General features: G+C 44.5%; 1 protein-coding gene and 1 long non-coding RNA gene across 7 annotated transcripts in view; one reads left to right on the top strand and one right to left on the bottom strand.

Annotated features, from left to right (window-relative positions):
• cskl (c-src tyrosine kinase-like) overlaps window positions 1-9,063 on the top strand; it is an 80,904-nt gene extending 71,841 nt beyond the window's left edge. For all 6 annotated transcript variants that reach the window (XM_088641497.1, XM_088641498.1, XM_088641501.1 and 3 more), the window contains 8 exons: window positions 838-931; window positions 1,793-1,858; window positions 2,419-2,518; window positions 3,589-3,679; window positions 4,747-4,820; window positions 5,546-5,741; window positions 6,314-6,400; window positions 8,023-9,063. In XM_088641497.1, the coding sequence (XP_088497623.1) occupies window positions 838-931; window positions 1,793-1,858; window positions 2,419-2,518; window positions 3,589-3,679; window positions 4,747-4,820; window positions 5,546-5,741; window positions 6,314-6,400; window positions 8,023-8,205 (891 nt within the window). In that variant the 3' untranslated portion in view covers window positions 8,206-9,063. The remainder of the gene's footprint in view (window positions 1-837; window positions 932-1,792; window positions 1,859-2,418; window positions 2,519-3,588; window positions 3,680-4,746; window positions 4,821-5,545; window positions 5,742-6,313; window positions 6,401-8,022) is intronic.
• A 1,321-nt stretch (window positions 9,064-10,384) lies between these two features.
• LOC148659363 (uncharacterized) lies at window positions 10,385-22,040 on the bottom strand. The gene is made up of 2 exons (XR_015940453.1): window positions 21,226-22,040; window positions 10,385-10,536 (listed from the first exon to the last, which is right to left on the bottom strand). It is a non-coding gene; the product is annotated as an uncharacterized LOC148659363 (long non-coding RNA).
• Between the last annotated feature and the right edge of the window lie 1,174 nt (window positions 22,041-23,214).

Here is a 23,214-nt window from a genome sequence, read left to right as displayed (position 1 = left end):
ACAGCTTGGCCATTTGTTAAGAGAGTATCTGGCGTGCATCTGATCTGATCAGAAAGCCTGACTTTTTAACATGCTGAAGCACGTTGTTTTATTTGCAGGGTAGTCTCTTGAAAGTTACTTTGAAATGAAAATGTTACTTCCTGCCTGGATTACAATTATCTCCATTTTGAATAGACTATAAACATGTTTTACTTTAATTTTCACCACGTTAAAGATAGGTTAGGATTTTCCTTTTCAGGTTAATGTTTCCATTTTTTGTAGTTAAGGAATGAATCCTGTTATTAAAGTTTTAATATATATAGACAGAAATGTGTAATTTTTCCGTAATATCTGAAAAACTATCAGTGAATCCCTTGTGAGTTTTGCATGCAAGCAGGGTGTAAATTTGATGCAGGGCTTGTTTGTAAACTCATCTCCATGTGGCCTGTCACTCTCTGGGCAGTGATAGGTCAGAGGTGATTTAGCACTGTCAGTGCTGTGTCTCAGATGTCTTTTGATTCTTTCTTCTTAAGTTTTAAATGGGTACTCGTGGCTTTGGCCATCTATAACTCTGTTTTAAAGAGTTTTAAAATCTTTAGAAAGAAGGTGAAATCATCTATAAATGACAAGCCTGATCCTTGGTTTTCATCCACATAGGTGTGGAATTATAGGCAGTTGGCTGCTCTAAACTGTCTGTTCCATCATCTCCCGGGGTCTTGACTATCCTCCTTCATGGCTGTCTGAATGCATGTGCTGGCAGAATGAGAAGTGGAGATTACCAGACCTGTGGCATCTCTTCTCAGTGTAGAGCTGGCCACTGTTCTTGTCAAACTCATCCTCATCTCTCTGCATTTCCAGCATTACACCAAAGATGCTGATGGCCTGTGTACCAGATTGATTAAGCCCAAACTAATGGAAGGAACTGTCGCTGCCCAGGACGAGTTTTCCAGAAGTAAGTCAGCCCACTGTGCCCACATGATGCTGGGACACTCGTATCTTTAAGCAGTGAAAGGGTATGTGAATTGGACATGACTGGAACATAGGCCCTTCTTAATGTCCAACTGTTGCGTTAATCGCTGTACAGTCATGCTTGTGACTGGAGAGATTTTCTCACAAGTAAGAGTATAATCAACTCGCGAATGGCACTGTAATCTCTGTCTGTTCATGAACATGTTTAGCAAATTTAACAAGTACTTTCAATATATATTGTCTTGCAGAAATATTTGCACCCTCCCAATGTCACATTTTGTTGAATTACAATGTATACAAACAGTTTTAAAGTGAATATTTTTAAACTAAATTTGAATGTACAAACTGAACACTTTTATGGATGAAAAAAAGTTAAACAGCTGCAAAAACTACAGGTAAAATCAAAGTTCTCTACCTGACTTTAGGACCTTACAGAGATAGGTGTATTTATTGTGAAATCATGTGAACCACTGTTGTTAGACAAGAGTCCAAAAACTTCTTGAAGCTGTTCACCTGTTTGAGAGACTGCTCTACAGAAGAAGCCTGAAGCCATCAGAAATCAGCCACACTGGTTGTGTTTTTTAGCACAGAACTCGAGGGCTTTTCAGGTATCCAGTGCAGAAACTGTAGAGGATGCCCAGTTAGGTTAGAAGAGGTTGGCCAACACGATCGTGCCTCAGCAGCGAAGAGTGCACAAGAACAGAGGCCGTCTTGTTTGTCGGTGCTTTTGCACTGCAGACACACTTGTTCATTTCTTGTCAGACGAACGTGGGGAGTGGTAATCCGAGTTTTCATTTAAAAGATGCGGTGAGCGCTGAGAGAGACCTGCCTCCTTCTTTTACAGGTGGCTGGGCTTTAAACAGAAAGGAACTCAAGCTCATACAGAGCATAGGGAAAGGGGAGTTTGGAGGTAAGTTTGTTTCCGGGAGGGAGAGATGCTGTGCATGGCGACCATTCATCCTGTTTGCATAGTTTAAAGTCTTAGGAAGAGGCACACAAATGACACATATCAAATGCTAGTAAGAAATTCTGTTAAGTGTGATGCATATTGTGTCGTAGTACACAGCACTGAATATGCAAATAAACTCCTCCTTGTTACCAAGTATAAATTGCAAAACACCTTTTAAAGCTAAGGTTTTAAACCAACATTCATACCTATTAATATGCATCTATAATATCTGTTCTTCTTTTTGAATTTATTTTGCATGTTTTCAGAATAGGGAGTGTGTTGTACTGTATATTGTATTTAGCAGACAAGAAGAACTGCCTGTAAAGGATAATTAATTCAGTCCTGTGAATTAAACAGCAAGTTTACATAAGTAATTTAATAGAGTAAATGTCTTGGATTAGAAGAACAGTTGATAATTGTGCAGAATAGAAATAGAAAGTGCGAATGGAGCAAGCACAAATCCCACTGTTAGATCTGTCGTGTGCAAAACCTCAGCTGAAAGTGTGTGCCGCTCTTTGCAGATGTGATGGTGGGCGACTACAGAGGGACCAAGGTTGCTGTGAAGTGCATCAAACACGACGCCACAGCACAAGCTTTCATCGCAGAGGCGTCTGTCATGACGTGAGTGTCAGCGCTACAGGGCCCGTGCCCTGCATCTCTTCTAGGCTGGGGCAGCCTGCTGCTGTGGCCTGAAAGATGATGAATTGTATTGATGTGTGGAGGTGTAGAAGCAGGAAGAATATTCATTCACAATTTAAATAAGAAAAGTGAAAGGAAATATTTTTCAGACAGTTAAATCCATCCATCCATCTTTTCTGCTAGACCTGGAAATTCCGTTCATATAGTTGTAAGATTGTATTTCTCCCTCATCATCACCGTGATGACCTGTCATCATGAGAGGTGAGCGGGAGTTGAACAGTGAGTAGAGGTGTGACCAAGCCGACTCTCACTGACCGGCAGGGGTGAGTGCCATGTGTGTGAACAGGGTTGTGTGTGCCTTAGAACACAGGGCAGAGGCAGGGGCAGGAGCAGGGGCAGTGTTAGGGACAGGGGCAGGAGCAGGGGCAGTGTTAGGGACAGGGGCAGGACCAGGGGCAGTGTTAGGGACAGGGGCAGGAGCAGGGGCAGTGTTAGGGACAGGGGCAGGAGCAGGGGCAGTGTTAGGACCAGGGGCAGTGTTAGGACCAGGGGCAGTGTTAAGGGTAGGGGCAGGAGCAGGGGCAGTGTTAGGGACAGGGGCAGGAGCAGGGGCAGTGTTAGGGACAGGGGCAGGAGCAGGGGCAGTGTTAGGGACAGGGGCAGGAGCAGGGGCAGTGTTAGGGACAAGGGCAGGAGCAGGGGCAGTGTTAGGGGCAGGACCAGGGGCAGGGGCAGTGTTAGGGACAGGGGCAGGAGCAGGGGCAGTGTTAGGGACAGGGGCAGGACCAGGGGCAGTGTTAGGGACAGGGGCAGGAGCAGGGGCAGTGTTAGGGACAGGGGCAGGACCAGGGGCAGTGTTAAGGGTAGGGGCAGGAGTAGGGGCAGTGTTAGGGACAGGGGCAGGAGCAGGGGCAGTGTTAGGGACAGGGGCAGGAGCAGGGGCAGTGTTAGGGACAGGGGCAGGACCAGGGGCAGTGTTAGGGGTAGGGGCAGGAGCAGAAGGCAACCCTGCGGAACTGTGCTGTGCTGACTGTGCTGCTGTGCCCCTGCAGGCAGCTGCGGCACAATAACCTGGTGCAGCTCCTGGGCGTGATTGTGGAGGAGAAGGGCAGCCTGTACATCGTCACAGAGTACATGGCCAAGGTGAGTGGCTGACCGGGGGGAGGGCTGGGGTAGCTGTACCGGAGCTCTGCAGGCTTTCCATTAGGACCCTCAACCACAGCCTCTCATCACAAAAGGATGCAGGCATGCTTCTTCTGAGATACATGATGGTTAACGCTTTGTTTTTTAAAGTGTTTACTTAAGACACTATTCTATTGCCCCCCAACTACTCATGTTACAGCGGAGCAGTTTCAGTAGGAAGTGCAATCGTTGGCTTTCAAACAGTATTTTCAGTATTCAAAATTTCAGTATTTTACATGAAGCTAACCAACTCTAAATATCACGTTCCTCATTTGTTTAGCAGAATCTTTTCTTTTTCCCCTACAGTCAGCTCCTACAGGATATTCATGCTTGATACTCCAATGAAAAATAAAAGTAGGGCCCAATACTACTTACTGTTCGGTGGTCCATAGACTTACAGTGATTAGCCATGTCTGTTGTGCCCATGTATGCGACTGGCTTTGCCGTGCAATCTGTGACCTTGCTCACAGGTAAAACCCATGACTATCCAGACTCCAGAGCCCCATTACTCCACTTTGCCACCCTTACAATTGTGAATTACCAATGATGAATCTTTCATTTAAGAAAAGAATTGGAGAGCATGCTCTACAAACAATACTAGGGTCAAAGTTGAGTCCAAACAATAAGAGCACTTCACCAGCCCTGAAAGGGTTCTGCTTGGAGCACAAGCTGAGCCCCACTGTCCAGATGTTTCAGGTGTGACCCTGGGCCACATTGTTAGCCAGCCGTTGCTGAATTCACCCAAGCAGTGGGGCACAGCTGGCTGTGAATGTTAATTAGCTAGGTCCCCTTGGCCTTGGCAGCATGTTAGTCCATGCTAAACCAGCTTGCAACTCACTTTGATAGGTGAGCATGTTGGTGGAAACGTCTCTGTAGGGTCTCATTATTCCTGTGCAGGAAAGATGATTTTATAAACAAATATGCGATTCCAAATTTAGAAGCAGTAAGTTGGGGCTGTTGTGCATTGTTAGTGCAGTCCAGTGAAGGAGAGCCTTGCCAACTGTATGAGCAATTTCTCTTTCCTTCAGGGCAGCCTAGTAGACTACCTGCGGTCCAGAGGAAGGACTGTATTAGGAGGAGACTGTCTGCTCAAGTTCTCAATGTGAGTATTTCTGTAACGGTAAAAAATCAATGGGGAATCAGGTCTTTGTATTCAGGAAGTTGCTGAAGGAGGGCGCTTTGACCCCAGTGATACCTTGCCTGTTTTGTTGTCTTATGTTTTATACTGTTGACGTATATAGATTTTATATTCTGTGCAGCTCGGTGCTGCACATCTGTGTTGACTGAATTGCGGCGCATTTAGGTTCTGTCTGGGTATTTAAAAGCTCTTGGTTTTGCATTTTTGGGTAGAAAATAAATACATAATGTGGTATCTGTCCTGTACGTTTCCTAGTCCTAATGTTTCTGTATGAGAGTATTGTGCCACAGTGTTGCTGTAGGATATCCCAGTTTTTGCATGAAGCTCATAGCAAGGAAAGTGCAGGAAACTGATGAAAGTTGAGTACCTAGGTTTAGAAATGTATTCCTCATGACTGTAGCTTTTATTTTTCAACTGTTGTGGTATAGATTAATTTCACAGTCTATCACTACATATAAATTGTTTATTTTCTTCTTTTCACTCTGCACTTTTTGTACTTTGCTAGTGGCCATGGAGTTCATCAGCCCCCACCCAAATCAGTGTGAACTCTGGCGCTTCCTCACCTTGCATTGACTGCAGAATTAATTGTTTCCTAAGTTGCCATTGTGCAGTTAGAAAGGTTGTGTATTGTCCCTTTTGAGCAGTTTCTTTCCATTGGATGGTGGCCTGAAGTTCTCCTCTCTTCACAGTGATGTCTGTGAGGCCATGGAGTACCTGGAGGCCAACAACTTTGTCCACCGAGACCTGGCAGCCCGCAACGTCCTGGTCTCCGAGGACAACATCGCCAAAGTGAGCGACTTCGGCCTGACCAAAGAGGCCTCCTCCACCCAGGACACAGCCAAGCTTCCTGTCAAATGGACTTCTCCTGAGGCGCTGCGTGAGAAGGTAAAGAGGGTCAGGGGGTCGTGCGCTGTGGGCTGGGGTCAGGGGGTCGTGCGCTGTGGGCTGGGGTCAGGGGGTCATGCGCTGTGGGCTGGGGTCAGGGGGTCGTGCGCTGTGGGCTGGGGTCAGGGGGTCGTGCGCTGTGGGCTGGGGTCATGGGACTGTGTGCTCTAGGCTGGGGGTTAGGAGTCGTGTGCTCTAGGCTGGGGTTAGGAGTCGTGTGCTCTAGGCTGGGGGTTAGGAGTCGTGTGTTCTAGGCTGATGAACTAAGGTCACAAGGTTAAGGTTACAAACAAGAAACTCATTTTGTTTAACGTTGTGGGCTTGTGGGACAAAAAGAGCCCTAGATCAATAACATTTGCATTAAATCTTACTTCTCTTTAAAATCTTTATAAGGGTGAAAAGTATAAACCTAATGCTCAGTGCCGAAAGCTGGGATAAAGATGGTGCCACTGGTATTCATGGCTTTTTGGGTGGAGGAGGGAGATGCTGACAAATTTTAGTCTGGCTGGGGTTGAGCCTTATCTTCTCCAGTATTGTCCTTTGCTGAGTTTTCTGTTCTGTGTGCTCTGTAGAAGTTTTCCACCAAGTCCGATGTGTGGAGCTACGGGATCCTGCTGTGGGAGATTTACTCCTTTGGGCGAGTGCCTTACCCCAGAATAGTAAGTGAACTCCTTCCTGCCACATGGCAATACCACCCCCACTCCCAGGAAAGATGAAATCATCAAAATGCTACTATTTTGCATTAGTTGCTCATTTATTTAAGTGCTTGACATTTAGGTTCAATTCACATCTCTTGGAACGGATGAAGATTTGTCAACTGTTGTGCTGTGCATGAAAAAAAGACTGTTGCAAACCTTAGTTAACTCATCTTGCACCAAGGTCATTCAAAGCACAACACATTTCTTGGAAGTGTGACTGAGATCTTTTTAAAATGTAAAGAACAGTAACTTCTCAAAGGGATTAGCACTATCGGCTGAAATACATCATTTACTTTATATGAACAAATTCCATTTTATAATTTCTACAGTAACATTTCCATGTTCTGACAGTTCTCTTAACTTCAGTGCTTGAAGGACTGGGGCACTGTGTTTTAGAGGTGTGAAACTCCCTCTCACTTGTAGCAGGGAGTGCAGGGTGGAAAGACAGAAGCAGAAGCAGAAGCCCCGTGTTAAACCCCCGACACATTAACTCACATGTTAATGAACAGCAATCAGTGTTCTTCACTCTAGTAGCCTCCCACTCCTACAGTCATCAGACCACATCTGGCATTTGCACCTACAGTACAGAGAACAATTCTGCTATGGCAGGGTCTGCCTTGCATTTATTTAGGACTTTATCCAGCAGAGGGAGCACTTTTCTGACGGCCAGTGCTCACTTGGCTCAATGACGGACAATAAAGTAATTTAAAACATAAGAGCATATGTAAGGCTTCTGAAAACAAGCCAAGGCATAAGCTTTCACAACAACACTGTATAAAAACAACATGGATATACTTTGGCAGATGAACTGGCCTTAAAAATCAATTTTAAAATGAGTGCACCACATTTGCACACAACACAAACCGCTTAATAGTTAAAGCTGGCTTATTATACTATATCACAAGATAACAGTACTGGAGTATCGGAAGTAAATACTTCATGTATAGGTTTTCTGTGTTGGAAAATGTAGCACCGTAAAAACACAAACAATTAAATTACATTAATTTAATTTCTGGCGCCTGAAATTTTGTAGTTTTAATCATTAAGAACAGACAAATAAAAATAAAACTTATGGAGAAGCTAAGAAATTAATATCAACAGTTTATTTTTGTCTGTTCTGAATTATTTCACTTGATCTTTGGGTTTTAACTCTCTTGATGTCTGGAAAGCAAATGTGTCAGACAGAGCCAGGTGGAAAATCAGACGTCTATGGTAGTTTTCAGGTGAAAAACAGTATTTTCTTTCTTGCATTTTCAAGAGAAAACTGGACATTTTCCATTGGCTTTGCACTCTTGATACCACACAGGATAAATGACTGCAATTTGAATCCAGTGCTTCTTATTAGGAACAGTTGGGCTACAATTCCTGTGCCAGTATTTGTTCATTTATGCTTAATTGTAATATATTTTGTAGATTTTATCTTTGCTCAGGGTGCCATTTATCTATTGTGCTTTTCAACCTGTTCTGTTAGGGGCACTTCAAGTTAACACATGGCGACTGTAATGATACAGCGAAACAGTGTAGAGTACCAGTAAACACACCAGTAAAGTACCTCTGTGGGCGTGTTTTTACTCTCCTCTCAGCCCCTGAAGGACGTGGTGCCCAGGGTGGAGAAGGGCTACAAGATGGACGCCCCGGACGGCTGCCCCCCTGTGGTGTATGACATCATGAAGCAGTGCTGGACCCTGGATCCTGTGGTGCGGCCCAGCTTCCGGGTAGTGAGGGAGAAGCTGCAGCATATCAGAGCCAAGGAGCTGTACCTGTGAGCCCGGAGCAGTGTGTGGGGAGGAGAGGGAGGGGGCGGGGGCCTGCCTTTCACACACGCGGACCGTGCTGGACATCAGCAGCTGCTGTCTGGGATCACCCTGCAAAACAGCCGACCCAAGCGTCTTGTGTAGCTTCCCCTTACCTCCCTGTCGTCTTCTCCCTCTTTCTGTACCCGTGGCAAGGATGGGGGGGTGGGCTGGCCTTTTCTTCCACATCTTGTGTCGCTTAAGGAAACTCTTCAGTCGCTCCCCAGGTCGATGTCTTGTTTGAATGCTCGTTACAGCATGCTTCACCCGATGCCATAGTGTTTGTGGATCATTCGCTCTGTGCCAAAGTGCCTCCAGACCACAAGGCCTCCTGCTTCGGTCTCGCTCCATCGTCGTCTCCTTCTCGTCACGGACGGTTTTACTCTTCCGGACGGACTATATATATTTTTTTTATTGTTTTTTTAATTGTTTTTTGTTTGCTTTCCTCCAGCCCTCCCAACACAGGCTCCTGTATTTCTACATGTATCAAAACAAGTTTTAAAGAACGTTACAATTATAAAATGTACTTCAGCTGACTTTTTACAACACATGAATAAAGAAAACAATATATAAGAGGGCGAAGGGGAAGAGTTGGGGAGTGTTCTGAAAACTATGGGGGGGGGCTTTTGTATAAAAAAAGATAAAAATGAAAAAAAGACCAAAAGGTTAAAAAAACTGAAAGGAAACCTTGCGACCTGTACGTTAAGCTGGGACATTGTGCATGCCGTGTGAGAGGCCTCGAGTTACTGTCAGTGCTATTCTTGTTTATTGTTTCATGCTGCGATGATTATGAATAAACCATTCCATCTGACCAGTTTGGAAAAAAGGGCACCTCGCCAGTGTGTTGTGATTCATTGCAGTTGCCTGGTACGTCAGCGAAGGGATTTCCACACAGCACTGCTGATCCGGGACAAACAGCAGCGCTGCCTGCCCACTGGTGCTCCCAGCTGCTGAACACACGCCAGCGCTGCCTGACCACTGGTGCTCACGCCTGCTGAGCACACGCCAGCGCTGCCTACCCACTGGTGCTCCCGGCTGCTTCTCCACTCTCTCCTGTTTGTACTCTTGACAGGAGAGCTTAGCTTTTTGGGAAATGCACAGGTTTAAGTAAGGAAATGTTTTCTGAAAACTAAGTCAAAGTAGAAATTCAGTTTTATATTATTCTAGGATTAGAAAATAGAGAATTATTATTCTGTTCACACCGCTAGTTTTTTTTGCATAGTAAACTATGTTGTATTTACAGTTAATACAAGTGTAAAGCTCACTAATCAACCATGAATTTAATACACCTGATATTGTAAAACTTAAAGCATTTTCCTCCCACTTGTGACATAAGAAACGAGACAGGGTCTGTCTTCAGCTTGCTTAATGAGCTCTTGCTTTCCCACACCTATTAATACAGATGTTATTATATACAAAGATTAGAGTTGGAATTACTATATTGTGTCAAACACCCTCAATTAATATTACAATATAAACACTGAGTTCTGCAGAGAGGTAGTAGCACAGAGGTGTGGACATGTCCACATAAACAAGGATTGTTTATGCTCATTTAATGGCTTGTTTAGCGGTTAAGGCTAAATTGATTTTGATTATTCTAATTCAGAACTCTGGTGGACCAAGAACCAGAAGACCCATTTGTCTTCAAGAACTAGAATTAGAAACTGCTATAAGAAAAATGAAATTGCAAGCAGAGATTTTTTTAAATATATTTTATATATATATACTTACCGAAATATGGCGGTGAAACCTGAAGGAAAGGAAACCAGAAGTGATCATCATCACAAAATCCCCAAAGAGAGATTTTGCCATCAGGTGGTGAAGAGTACCGTCACAGAGTGCGAGATTACGTTTAGCACACATTGTGCCTTGAAAATAATTTTACCTTGATCTATATGGATCGCATGGGATTTGAAATGGTCAGCCAGCGTTACTAATGTTTAGACAACCATTGTCGTGGAGAGAGTGCAATTTATTGTTCCTACACTTATCTCCCTCTCTGTAACCCCAGTACTGATAATTTATTTCCTTGAGTCCATACTATCCTCAGGTAGTTATTCACTTGAAGGTAGCCATTCTAACTTTTCTGCGTGTTTAGCATTTTTGAATCAGAAATGCTTGTGCATACACTTATGATGAAAGCACTATAAGATGGCTAATAGCAGTTTAATTCATGTAGTAATATCACAATTCCACTTCAGGAAGTCATAAAGGGCTCAGTGTCTGTCACCCTAATCCAAAGGTCTTCAACCCTGGTCCTGCAGAGCCACAATCCAGTTATTCTTCAAGGTCACCATAACTCACCTGTTAATTAAAGATTAGGAAAACTTGGTCAGTCCATCCAGCGAGCAAGCAAAATAATGGTGCAATGAAGGGAACATTAGTTTTTGAGGGCTGAATGATATTCTGATTTTTTTGTTTCAAATAATCTCTCAATTGAGTAATTAAACGCAACACCCATTTCATTCATCATAATTGAGCCTGGCTTTAAGAAGTTGCTGGTTTAAAGGCTGCCTGTAAGAGTCGCTGGACCTGGGCTGTCCAGGACTAGGGCTGCAGACACATGCAGTGAATGTACGTTCCTCCCTAAAATTCCTACAAATAAGTTGGATTCTGAACCTCAAGTCAAATTTGATTGGAAGAAAGAATGAATCAGGTACCAATGATGACCTACAGACAAATAATTCTTATTTAACATTTCTTTGCTGTTAACACAATCTATAACAACTTTAGTGCCACATTGCTTTGTTATAGGATTTTGGGACAGAAAGCTGTAGGAGGTACTCAGCAATCAGACATACAGGGGGAGATACAGGGAGATGTCTCGTGTCTTCCATCTAATGTGGCAGGCATGCTGTTCTCCATCAAAAAGGAGGAAACACCCCTGAAACCGTTGCTGCTGCTGTAGCTCCACCATGTCAAACATTACTGTTTGATCCTTTCAAGGGGGCCACCCTTGCAAAATCTGTAAAGAGCTGACACGGATCTGCGAGGCCAGCCTGGAAAGAAGACGGGAGACCCCGTCCGAGGCTGCTGCTGTGAGGCCTGGAGCTGAGCTGCTGGGGGCTGGAGATCAGCCATGATGACACACTCCAGCCACCCCGTGTTTCTCTCAGACACCCTGCTTCCTGTCAGCAAACCAGCAGAGCCTGAGTGTCACTGCTGGCGGGAGCATGTGGCTGCAAAAGCAGAATGAAACTTTTATTGAGAAATAAAAGGAACATATTCAGTTTCTAATGAGTGATTACTGAACTCAGTGCAGTGAAGACAAAACTGGCATTGTATCCTCTATCTGGTAACACTGGTACATCCATTTTTGTGATCTGTATATGTGGCCTTCACACATCAGAGATCTTAGAGTCCCTGTTAGCAATCGTATATGCTAAAAAAAAAAGTTAAATGCAAAATAAATAAAAATCAAGTTGGTGATTTCCCCGAGCTGTTGCAGGAAGTCCCTATAGAAAAAAGTACCAAAAAAAACACAAGTCCTTATAGTCCAAAACAAATGGGCAGACAAAAGTCAAAACCGGGCTGGGACAATTCAATCGAGACAACAAATCCAAATCGCAAAGGGAGAGTCCAGGAAGCGAGGAAGAGATCAAACTGTTAGAAGAAGGGTACGCGCGCTAGGAAGATCCAAAGAGAATCCGAATCAGTGAGCGAGAGTCAGGAAAAAGAGGAGGGTTAAAGTGGTGATGAGAGTGAAAGGTGATAGATTAGTGGCAGCGTGAGCGTCTGTTTAAGCGTGGGAATGTGAAGGCGTGTGGAAGGCGTGACAATCCCCACCACACTGCCCTTCAGAGAGGGATATCAGTGAGTATTACTGAAGCACGGTGGGGGTTTCCAAGGCAAACACATTTAGAGTCAAGTGGACACCTGACATAGCACAGCAAAAGGCAATCATTCTCTGAGAACAGTCACCTCAAAGCTCTTATACACAGAAACAAATGGTGTGCCGTCGGGTACCTGAAACAGAAAGACGCAGGCGAATATGGGCACCAGGGTCCCACTTCCCCCCCTCTCCCCAGTTTAGCCACAGTCTGTGACATTCCTCACACCTCCTCTCTCCATTTCACCCCCCAATTCGCACCCTGCACCCTCCTATCACCATTACTGAGCACCGTTTTTCGTGTTTCACCGTGTTTCACCAGCAGCACTCAGGCACTGTGCTGCACTGCTGTCTTCCATCTTTGCTGATCTTTTCAATGAGTCCCTGGCCCAGTGCGCAGTACCTGCTTGTTTCGAAACCCCCGTTATAATTCCAGTTCCCAAAAAACAGAAGATCTCATTCTGCTCTCATCACCTCAAAATCATGACTGATGCCTTTCAGGACTCGCTGCAGTTTGCATACAGAGCTAACAGGTCTGTTGACGATGCCTTCAGTTTGGCTCTGCATTACATCCTGCAGCACCTGGACAGCTCTCACACTTATGCCCGGATTTTGTTTGCAGACTTTAGCTCTGCTTTCAAAACTACCATCCCTGATCTACCTCTGGATAAACTGAGGCAGCTCAATGTTCCCCATCCTGTCTGCCATTGGATCCGTAACTTCTCAATCCTTGACTGCTCTGCGACGTGCAGAGAAAATAGCCGGTTGGCAGTTCCCCCCGCTCCCAGATCTACACTCCTCTAGAATGAGGAGGAATCATGGCTGACCCCTCACACCCTGGCCACTCTCTCTTCCAGCGTGTTCCCTCTCAGTGAGAGCCTGAACACCAGGACTGACCAACACCGGCACAGCTTCTTCCCCCAGGCCATGACCCTTAGAAACAAGGACACTGCTCTCACCCCTCCTCTGGGATCAGTTGTACAGTTTCATTTAACGGCACGTGCTACTGATAGTTTCTGCAGATATACGCAGTATTCACTGTACATTTTTATATTGTAACATATCACTGAGATTTGTTTTTAATTTATTAATTAATAATAATAATTGCTTGCACTTATATAGCAGTTTTCTGGACACTCCACTCAAATTGCTTTACAGGTAATGGGGATTCCCTCCACCCCCAGCAGTGTGCAGCCCCACCTGGATGATGCGACAGCAGCCATAGTGCGCCAGAATGCTCACCACACACCAGCTATCAGTGGGGAGGAGAACAGAGTGATGAAGCCAATTCATAGATGGGGATTATTAGGAGGCCATGATGGTAAAGGCCAATGGGAAATTTGGCCAGGACACCAGGGTTACACCCTTATCTTTTCAAGAAACGCCCTGGGATTTTTAATGACCACAGAGAGTCAGGACCTCGGTTTTACATCTCATCCGAAGGACGACGCCTGTTTTTATCTGTAGATTTCTTTTTTGTTACTTTTCTTATTGGAATTTACGTCGACGCCTGCACCAAGAGAAATTCCTTGTATATCTTGTACTTGGCGAATAAAAGTTTCTGATTCTGATTAATTACTAATCTGCAAGGCATCCTTCTAGATGGGAGACAAAAACTGTGCTCAGGTGTTTTGATACAATGTTAGAATGAAGGAAGTTAAACAAGTAAATCTTTCCAGTTAACACTTTTTACATTTAACTAAAAGGAAATGAGTTGAGGTTGAGGAGGAGCTGTGAAATCAGATCTGCTGTGAGTCCAATATTCATGCTCGTGGGTGTGAGTCTAATGTAAATCATCACCCTACCACCTGGTTGCAATCTGTGCCCATTAGTTATGATTTGATTGTACTGCTTGATTACAGATGACAGATTAATTAGGAGTTACTGGGTAGCTCCTCTGTGCATTAGTGTCTTCTGTGTTAATGGATTGAAATTATCTTCTGTCCACTTCAATTTCAAAGACAGTCTCGGTTCCTTTAGGCTGAACTCAGTATGCCCTCTTAGAACCTCACTGTGAGAAAACAGCATCAGACCATCAAGCAAAGTTTCTGCTATTTAACTTGAATTCTGTTTAACAGAAGAAATAATACTGTCACATTGAGTAGATTTTGACCTCAAGGCAAGTTTAAATTGACGAGTGACAACATTTTCTAATTTCTTAAGAAGAAACAAACCTCGCTTTAGTCTGGCATATCAAGTCTGTAAATTGTAGTAATTGTCCACAGATGTTACTTTCCTCAATTCCTATAGGAAAGAGAGAGGAGACAGGACAGGTGCAGGGTGCCCACATCTCTCATGGCAGTCCTTTTCCACTCCACTCAAAGCGCTTGACAGGTAATGGGGATCCCCTCCACCACCAGTGTGTAGCCCCACCTGCATGATTAAACAGCAGCCATAGTGCACCAGAACGCTCACCACACATTAGCTATCAGTGGGGAGGAGATCAGAGTAATGAAGCCAGTTCATAGATGGGGATTATTAGGAGGCCATGATAGGTAAAGGCCCATAGGAAATTTGGCCAGGACGCCAGGGTTACACCCCAATTTGTTTCAAGAAACACCCAGGGACTTTTAATGACCACAGAGAGTCAGGACCTCAGTTCAACGTCTCATCCGAAGGAGGGTGCCTATTTATAGTATAGTGTCCCCCTCACTATACTGGGGCATTAGGAGCCACACAGACCACAGGGTGAGCGCCCCCTGCTGGCCGCACTAACACCACTTCTATCACCAGTGTTAGTTTTTTCCAGGAGGTCTCCCATCCAGGTACTGACCAGGCTCACACCTGCTGAGCTTCAGCGGGCTGTTGCAGAGTGATACTGCTGCTGGCGATTCGATGGAAAAGCCATCAGAGTTAACATTTTGAACTGCTGTTTTGGCGAAGAGGTGATATTGTTTTTATTACAGTAATATGTAATGTACCATCATATACTAATGCCATTCTACATTAACTAATCGACTGATCCCTTTTTCAAGAGATGAGAGTGCTCCTAATCCTCTGTCATCACACAAACGTAACAATAAAGCAACGCAACACAACACAGCACAAGATTACACAAGAGGTCAGAAGGCTTGAGCAGTCTGGGTCAACAGGTACATCAGGAAAGCCCGTTACAGCCCAGCAAACTGGGAATGTGCAGAACAAGGAAGCAGACAGCTTCCAGGTCACCTCGGGTCTCTTAACAAGGAAGGAAGGCCCTAATAAAGTAAAAGAGGTCGCACAGACGCTTGCAGTCAGGGTACCCTATTAAAATTTTGCATTACATTCCTCAAAATAAGAACCTACCGTGCAGAAGTCGAAATAATAAATTGCCAGCCAAAAGTAAACGTCTATATAAATAAAACAGTAAAATCAGGATTTACAATCCTGTCCTAAGTAACTTCCAGTCTCTGTAGATTTCATTTCACATGGGCACTGAGTTGCTTATCTTAATCCTTATATGAACAAAAACTTAATTTTATTAAACATTTTCAGTTTTCTAAATAAACTACCTCGTAGTTCAAGAGCTGAAAAGAAAGAGATCCAATTAGCCAAGTCACTTATCAGGTACCAGAGGGACGCTGAATGAAAACCAGCAGGAACAGGGTGCAGGAGTGGGATACTCCGACATCCGTTCTCAAGGGATCTGACACGCCCGCAGGCAGGGATACAGTGTGTTTCAGATGCTACAGCGTCTACCATCTGTATAGATTTACCTGAGCTAAGTTATCGTCACACAGCGCATGGCACAATGAAAGCCAATGAACATTCATCATCATGATAAGGAGGCTCTAACAGCTCAGTGATACAGGAATCAGTTTCCCAGTTCTTTTCATATTCAAGTCAAACAGCTATTGTTGTAGTTCTACAGTGTCCCAGCAGGTGGCGACTTCCCCCCACAGACTCAGGGTATCTCCCTGCTGGCAGTTATGACTGCATGTCAAGAGTATTTTTAAAACTACCCAAAGCTAGATGTCAGTATTGATGAAACCCACAAGACAGATGTCTAAAATAATTGTTATTGATTTCTCGTGACCTTTCAGTAACCTGATCGCAAACTGTCAAGCACCAGGCACCTGCGGGAGCTGGTATTTATGTCATAAAAGCTGACAATATAACCTGACTTTCTAACATGCACAAGCACTCACAAGCAGGGAGCTGGTGCAGACACTCCTTCCCTGATTTTCAACAAAGCCCTGATCTCTGGAAACGTTTTCCTCATGTTGTGCTGTTGTGCAACTCGTAATCCACAAGAACCCCTTTTCAGAATCAAAGTCTGCACTGAGGAGCTTTCAAAAAAGATTGCAGTGATAACAGCTGGAGTCAGACAAAACTGAAACTGCAGGAAACTTTAATTCCTTGCTTATCGTACCGACGCTGTGATCCAAGGTCGTGAACTGCCAGTGCTGCTCACTGCCGTGGCCCTTGAGGCGGTATGAGGAGAAAGGCTGCTCACAGCTCTTCCAGCCCACCGACATCACGGAGAGCTGGAAGTGTCCTCATTATCAATGATTAATCAGAGATTCCAATGGGTGTACCGGTGCCAATTTAAACTTACGGCGATATTTAGAATCCTTTTTTAAATTGAATATTTGAATCCAGAATAGCACATTATCATGGTCACTGTATGAACAGGGGGCAGCTGTCTGTCCACCCTCATTATTACCCAGACTGCACCCCATCTCGCACCTGCGTCCTGAAGGAAGCAGTACTGACATTCCTGTGACTAACGAGATTCCGCTGATGAGTATCTGCTGTCAGTTTTGTAACCTGCGGGTCACAGTCTGATCTTTAGCGCGACGCCAGTGGCACTTGTGTTATCTGTCAGCCGGGCGCGCTTGTCTGTTCTCAGGACATTCGGGCCAGAAAGGAGCTGCTCACAGAAATGAGAAAAAATATTACAAAAAGGGAAATGCAAACACACTTGATCACTCGATCACTGAAAATGCTTTCAGCTTGGTACTTGATCACTGGCCTGTCCAGGTATTTTGTTCTTTCATGAAGATATGTGGATATGGGTGGCTGCTGTTGAAATGGCCCTTTACTCTTGAGGCCTTGTAAGCAGCACATATTCACAAGTAACACACAACGATTTCCCTTCACTACCAATTAACTGTCCAACCCATGTGGAAGAATCCACCATGGTCTGTGTGATGTTTATCTTTTTGATTGCACTTTTCTGAAGCTTCACGTCCCTGTGACTGACCTGACAATAATTTGTTTTTCAGAAGCATGCTGAAGCCAGCTGCCCTACTGTCAGGGTCAGATCTCTGCCACACCAGCTCACAGCACGCAGAGCTGCCCCGCTACTGTAGATTCCTGCTGGATGTTGCCCATTAAAGGAGTTGACATAGCTAATATAATACATCACATTTTCCTCCCCTCTGATCATAAATGCCTAGTCCGTTTGGGACATGGGGTCCCCCACATGCGAACATCAGGTCCTGGGGGAATCAGGTCTTGCCTTTCGTGACAGTCGGGTTCTGGAAGTTACCAGCCATTCAGGAGAGTACCTGGCAATCCTGGAACTGTAACTCATTCAAACAAAACACCTGAGAGCTTCTAGAATGAATCCACTGATTAATCTTAGAATGTCTGGCTTGCTTCTCAAACACTGAAATGATTTATGAAATATTCACAAAGATTTGGACTGTTAGATATAAACCCTAACCCTCAGTGGAACATACAAGCCAATACAATCCCAAAGAGAAGCAAAAGAGATATCTGAGAGGAGACTGAGAGGAGGCTAGAGGAATGTCTGTTCAGTACGAAGGCATCACAGCTCAGACTGCCTCACTCACATGATGCAGGAGTGACTATAAAACAGCACACACAGGAGCAGCACAATTAACACACAGCACACACAGGGACAGCGAATTTAACACACAGCACACACAGGGACAGCGAATTTAACACACAGCACACACAGGGGCAGCAAATTTAACACACAGCACACACAGGGGCAGCAAATTTAACACACAGCACACGCAGGGGCAGCGAATTTAACACACAGCACACACAGGGACAGCGAATTTAACACACAGCACACACAGGGGCAGCAAATTTAACACAAAACACACAGGGGCAACAAATGTAACAACACACACAGGGACAGTGAATTTATCACACCATCATACATAGGGACAGCGAATTTAACACAATACACACAGGGGCAGCAAATGTAACACAACTCACGCAGGGACAGTGATTTCACAAGGCACACACAGGGGCAGCAAACGTAACACACAGTACACACAGGGGCAGCTAATTTAACGCAACTCACGCAGGGACAGTGAATTTCACACGGCACACACAGGGACAGTGATTTCACACAGCACACACAGGGACAGTGAATTTAACACACAGCACACAGGGACAGTATGCGGAGCCCAGGGGATGTCTAGAGGGTTAATCTGTGAGACGGGAGAGGTGGACCTTGGCAGGCCAAGGAGAAGGTTATTCAGGCGATCAGCCACAGGGGGCTGGGATGAAAACTAGAATGTGGCTCCCTGTGTCACTGGGGGTTACAGTTAAAAATAGGAGATTCTTGCCTGAGGGCTGAGTGTGTTTTTTCTGTGGACGTTTGCTGTTCATTTTCTAATGTCTGATTTAACATTGCCCCAAACAGGTCTCTTATTGCATTAGTGAGATATAATCCTGAAGCACCGTAAAACCACTGCTCTGAGAGCACTAATAAACAGGCAGCGCGGGGAGACACGATACTGTTGGAAAGGGTTTGAGTGTAGGACAACGCGGCTCTTCTGAGTATCCCACTGAGCATCTGGAGCAACTGATCTGAACCAGAGCAACAGCCTCACACTCACACTGCCACTCACCTCTCGGTGCTGATTAAATGAAATATTCATGATCAAATTAATAACTGCTGCTCATTTCGCAACATTTGGAGGTGATCTTTCCCATAACATGTCAAGATCATAATTAGAAACACAGACCCAATCAGGTACATATCCTGTTTATTTATGTAAATGTCTGTATTAAAAGTGCCGAGTTGAAACCCCTTGAGAAACGTCTGCAGAGAACCCTATGGAGATGAGTAAGGTCACATTGCGCACCTCCGATGACAATCAGGACTAGAACCAATAACAGGAGGTTTTTTTTACAAAACCTCTCTCTAAAAACCAAGAGTAAAGTGGAGATGTGACAAGGATTGGGATACTTTCATACTCAGATAAAGGCATTCACATTTTAAACAACACTGATTAGCTATTTTAAATTTTTTCTTTGTTTTTCTCTCAAACTCCTGTTTTTTCGACCAGTCAAAACCTATCATTTCACAGCATTTACATGACAATCTGAGCTGCAGAGATTCATTTAAACATATCCTGACAGATCCCATCTCTCAGGGATAGAAGTGATGACATCAGGCTCAGAATGTGGGGAACAAACCTTTAACTACTGAATGGAAGTTTCTGATGTGCTGAAGTGTCAATCCTGTCCTCAGAATGAGGATTTTGATTTTTAAACTGTATCATTTCGTTAACCTACTGGGAGACTAATACAATTCACTGTTGTTTCATCCATTTTAACTTGTATGTTTGCAGTTTTCACGAATTTAAATCTATATGAAGCTGTGACGAATTTCTGGGGAAAGAGAGGATGTCATGTGAACAATCCAAGGCACACTGGGATAGAAGGTCTGTGCCTAAATGTGAAATAGGTTTGGGCCTATTCATTCCTTAGCAACTGTCTGTTGACATGGATATTTCTAGACATACAGGTGTATTTCTAATACAAAATGAAGGTACAAATCTCTCTGATTTTTTAAATGTTTTCAAACTGTAAGAAATAAACTTTAATATGACAATACTAAAGGATCATCTTCCGTACACAGGCTGATTCCTGCAGATTTCAGGAGCTCTGTTCTCTTCCTGAAGTGAAGCACAAGATCATTCACATATTCCAACAAGATATACAGCTGAGTAACAAAGTTCATCACCTAAAATAAGGTGTTTTCTTTGCTATATAAATTCAAGTTAAATGGAAATTAACTGAACAGAATCAGGCAAGAAACCCCAGAAACACTTACCCCAAACAGCACACTGCACTTCTGACTATTATTGTCTTAAAATGGTCACCAATTTTCAGAGCTAAAAGCCAGCCTTTCATTTCAACCATACTCACATGACGAGGACAGCATCCTCTTCTGATCTCAAAAGCAGATTGAACTGTATCCCACCACACAGACTCACAGGCAGCAACGTAAAACTGAACACTCTCTTGTTTTAGAGACTGTAGTCTGGCTAAGAAAAATAAACATAACTGGGACTAAACAGCTTACTACAATGATAAACATTATAATGTAAATAAAACTTTTATTAATTATGGCCAAGAGAAGCTAGACATTTACTCAGAAGATTTAAACATGCAAACCTCAATTTTCAAGACAGGATATTCTGTGAATTTCAGGTCCCTCATCCAGACATCCCAACTATGAAAACATGATTTCAGGGAGGGGGGGAAGGGATGTCCATTCCGTGAAAACTTATGGACCCCCTTGAAAAAATCACAGCTATATAATGAAATAATTTGCTGATAGATACTATAACTCACCAGTCCCGTTGAATAATCTCACTTTCTTTGCAAACTTTCGTTAGAAATAGAGGCGACTTATTTAGCAGATGCTCAGATGGCTCATATTATATAATTACATAATTCGCTGTTGAATTTTTCGGACCGGGGGTGTCGCCAACAGAAACATTTGGGTGCGGGGGCGATTTCCGGGAGATTATGGATCACCTCCGGGAGACATGGGATGTCTGGTCATCTCCAGTTGCTGGTGGTGGCCTTACTTCTCGTGCAATGCGAGGTTAGACCAGTGTACGAGGCAAGAGGATACTGGCGCATGTGCCTGGGACTCTGGTTTGGCGAGAGTGCGATCTGTAACCCAGCACAAAACGTGACCCGGTCCCGATACAGTAAATATCAATATCCTTAAAACAGGCAGGATATTTCACGGGCGCGTATCACACACGGATACAGAGAATAAATATCCTAACATGAGAACACACAGCCGTAACGTAACACAAATCAAAAAGGACAGAACCTATGAAGGCAAACGGTCACAGCTCGACTGTTAATCATATAAATATCCCCAAAAAACTGAAGAGAATTAGCTGAAACTGGAGACTGATAGGAAGAAACAAATGAGAGCAATAGTAGTATACCTTCAGGCACTGAACGGACATGACCACAGACTATATCCTTCTTTCACGGACCCTGCTACTGTGAGATCTCCAGCAAGCGCCAGCTGTTCCCGATTTGTGTCTCCACACGCCGTCCGGCCTCGGCCCGGTCACGGAGGGCCGGCGCTTCCCGGAGCTCGCCGGGTGATTCCGTGAGCGCACGGCAGATGACGGCGCCGAAGAGCAGCGCTTTCTCAGAAAAGCAGCCCTCGTCAGGGTCAGTGAATTCATGGAATTATGAGCGCTTCGCCTTCCCCATCCACACAGGAATAAATTGAGCGGTGCTGGGGACTGACTGAAGCAGTCAGATCTGACACGGCAAGCGAGGCCTGGCTGATACGAAAGTCCTTGCGCGGGGTGTCCCGCGGTGACATCGCGATTGGAGGCTGTTTTCCCTGGAAACACGGCAGGAATTAATCATCCCGACTCAACTGTGGTTGACTCAACTCAACCAATGGTGCCGGAGAGAAAATATCATTGCATAAATTAAAGTGCTTGGAGGTTGATTTTTTTTTTTCAGATGTAAACTTATTTTTGCACAATTGTTTTTCTTCTTTTGGCATCTTCAAAGCTCATTTCCTTAATTCTGTTTGCTTGGACAAGGCCTTGAGGTGAACTCATCTAATTTTCCCTTACTGATCCTTAATGGTGATAAAATCTCCCTCTCCAAGACAATGTGGTAATACTGTAACAGCACTGGACAAAAAAACTAACTGAGCCTGGAAGTAAGACTAGAATTAAAGAAGGTGCAAGATTGTTCTATTTAAACTCCTTTGTAAAGAAGTGTGTCTCCCTCTTCTAAGGCAAGTTGCTGTTAGGTACGAGATGAGTAAATGTGTATATTGTAGCGCTCTTGGGCTCACATGGGTATGCACCCTCACTTCTGCCGCCTCAGGTCAGCCCCCCACCGCTGGGGACTCGAACCCAGTCCTCCGGCATCACTCAACAGGAAACCAGTCAGTTGAGCCAAAGGGAGATCTCCCCAGCGGTGGGGGGCCGACCTGAGGCGGCAGCGGCGAGGGCGCATACCCACGTGAACCCGAGAGCGTTACATTGGTGTCAGGAGCGGGATGGGATAGCCCTTCGCCGAGGACGGCGAATTAAGATGGGGAGAGTGTAACGCACACGGCCACCATTGCAGGTTGTGCGAGCCGGCTTACCAGTGCGGTGACGTTACCTCCCTTCCCTGTGAACAGCAGGGACCTCAGCCGCCGGGCTGAGAGGAGATCTCCCTTTAGCTCAGCTGGCTAGGAAGCCAACCTGAGGCAGCAGTGGTGAGGGTGCATACCCATGTGAACCCAAGAGTGCTACAGTATTTTACTTTCCAAACATTTTAATTCATGTTATTTACTCACTTCTCTAAGGTTAATGTCCTCTCTGAACCTCATGGAAGCACTTCCATTAGAGGCTACCTAACCTGAAAAAGCAGGCCTGTTCAAACAGGCCACAACACGCACTACAGGACAACTGGTAACCCTGGCAACAAGGATGTGATGTTTTTGAGAGACAGACACGCATCATAAGCAGCTTTAAAATCAGGGATTATGGATCTTTAATGACTTCACAATGTGGGGGGTTCATATCTCCTCACCCGCTACTGTAGGTTTCAAATCCACCACTGTGTCTCTGAAAGGCTGAAAATGACGTTTCTGGATTTGTCTGACACAGTTTTCTACAGCCACCCAAATGAAGCAAACAAACGCCTTTAGCTCTCTTTACACAGCAGAGATGAATGTGTGCAGTTTTAGGATCTTCTCATTTACTGTCTACATAGGTAAATTAAAAAATAAAATACACAGGAAATAAACGCTCATTATGTGACTCATTATTTTGACTCTGATATTCTAAATGAAGAACTGTAGTGTTTTGTTGATGTAATTTACCTGTTTGCAGGTGTTTTATTTCTGATGATTAGTGACCATGGAACAGAGGATCAGAGCTTTACCCAGCAGACACAGGATGCAAAGTAGG

Source organism: Lepisosteus platostomus, chromosome 7 (assembly GCF_059453375.1).
Source record: "Lepisosteus platostomus isolate fLepPlt1 chromosome 7, fLepPlt1.hap1, whole genome shotgun sequence".
Lineage (NCBI taxonomy): Eukaryota > Metazoa > Chordata > Actinopteri > Semionotiformes > Lepisosteidae > Lepisosteus > Lepisosteus platostomus.
Note: the sequence above shows the minus strand (reverse complement) of the source record. Positions and strands in the feature narration are given on the sequence as shown.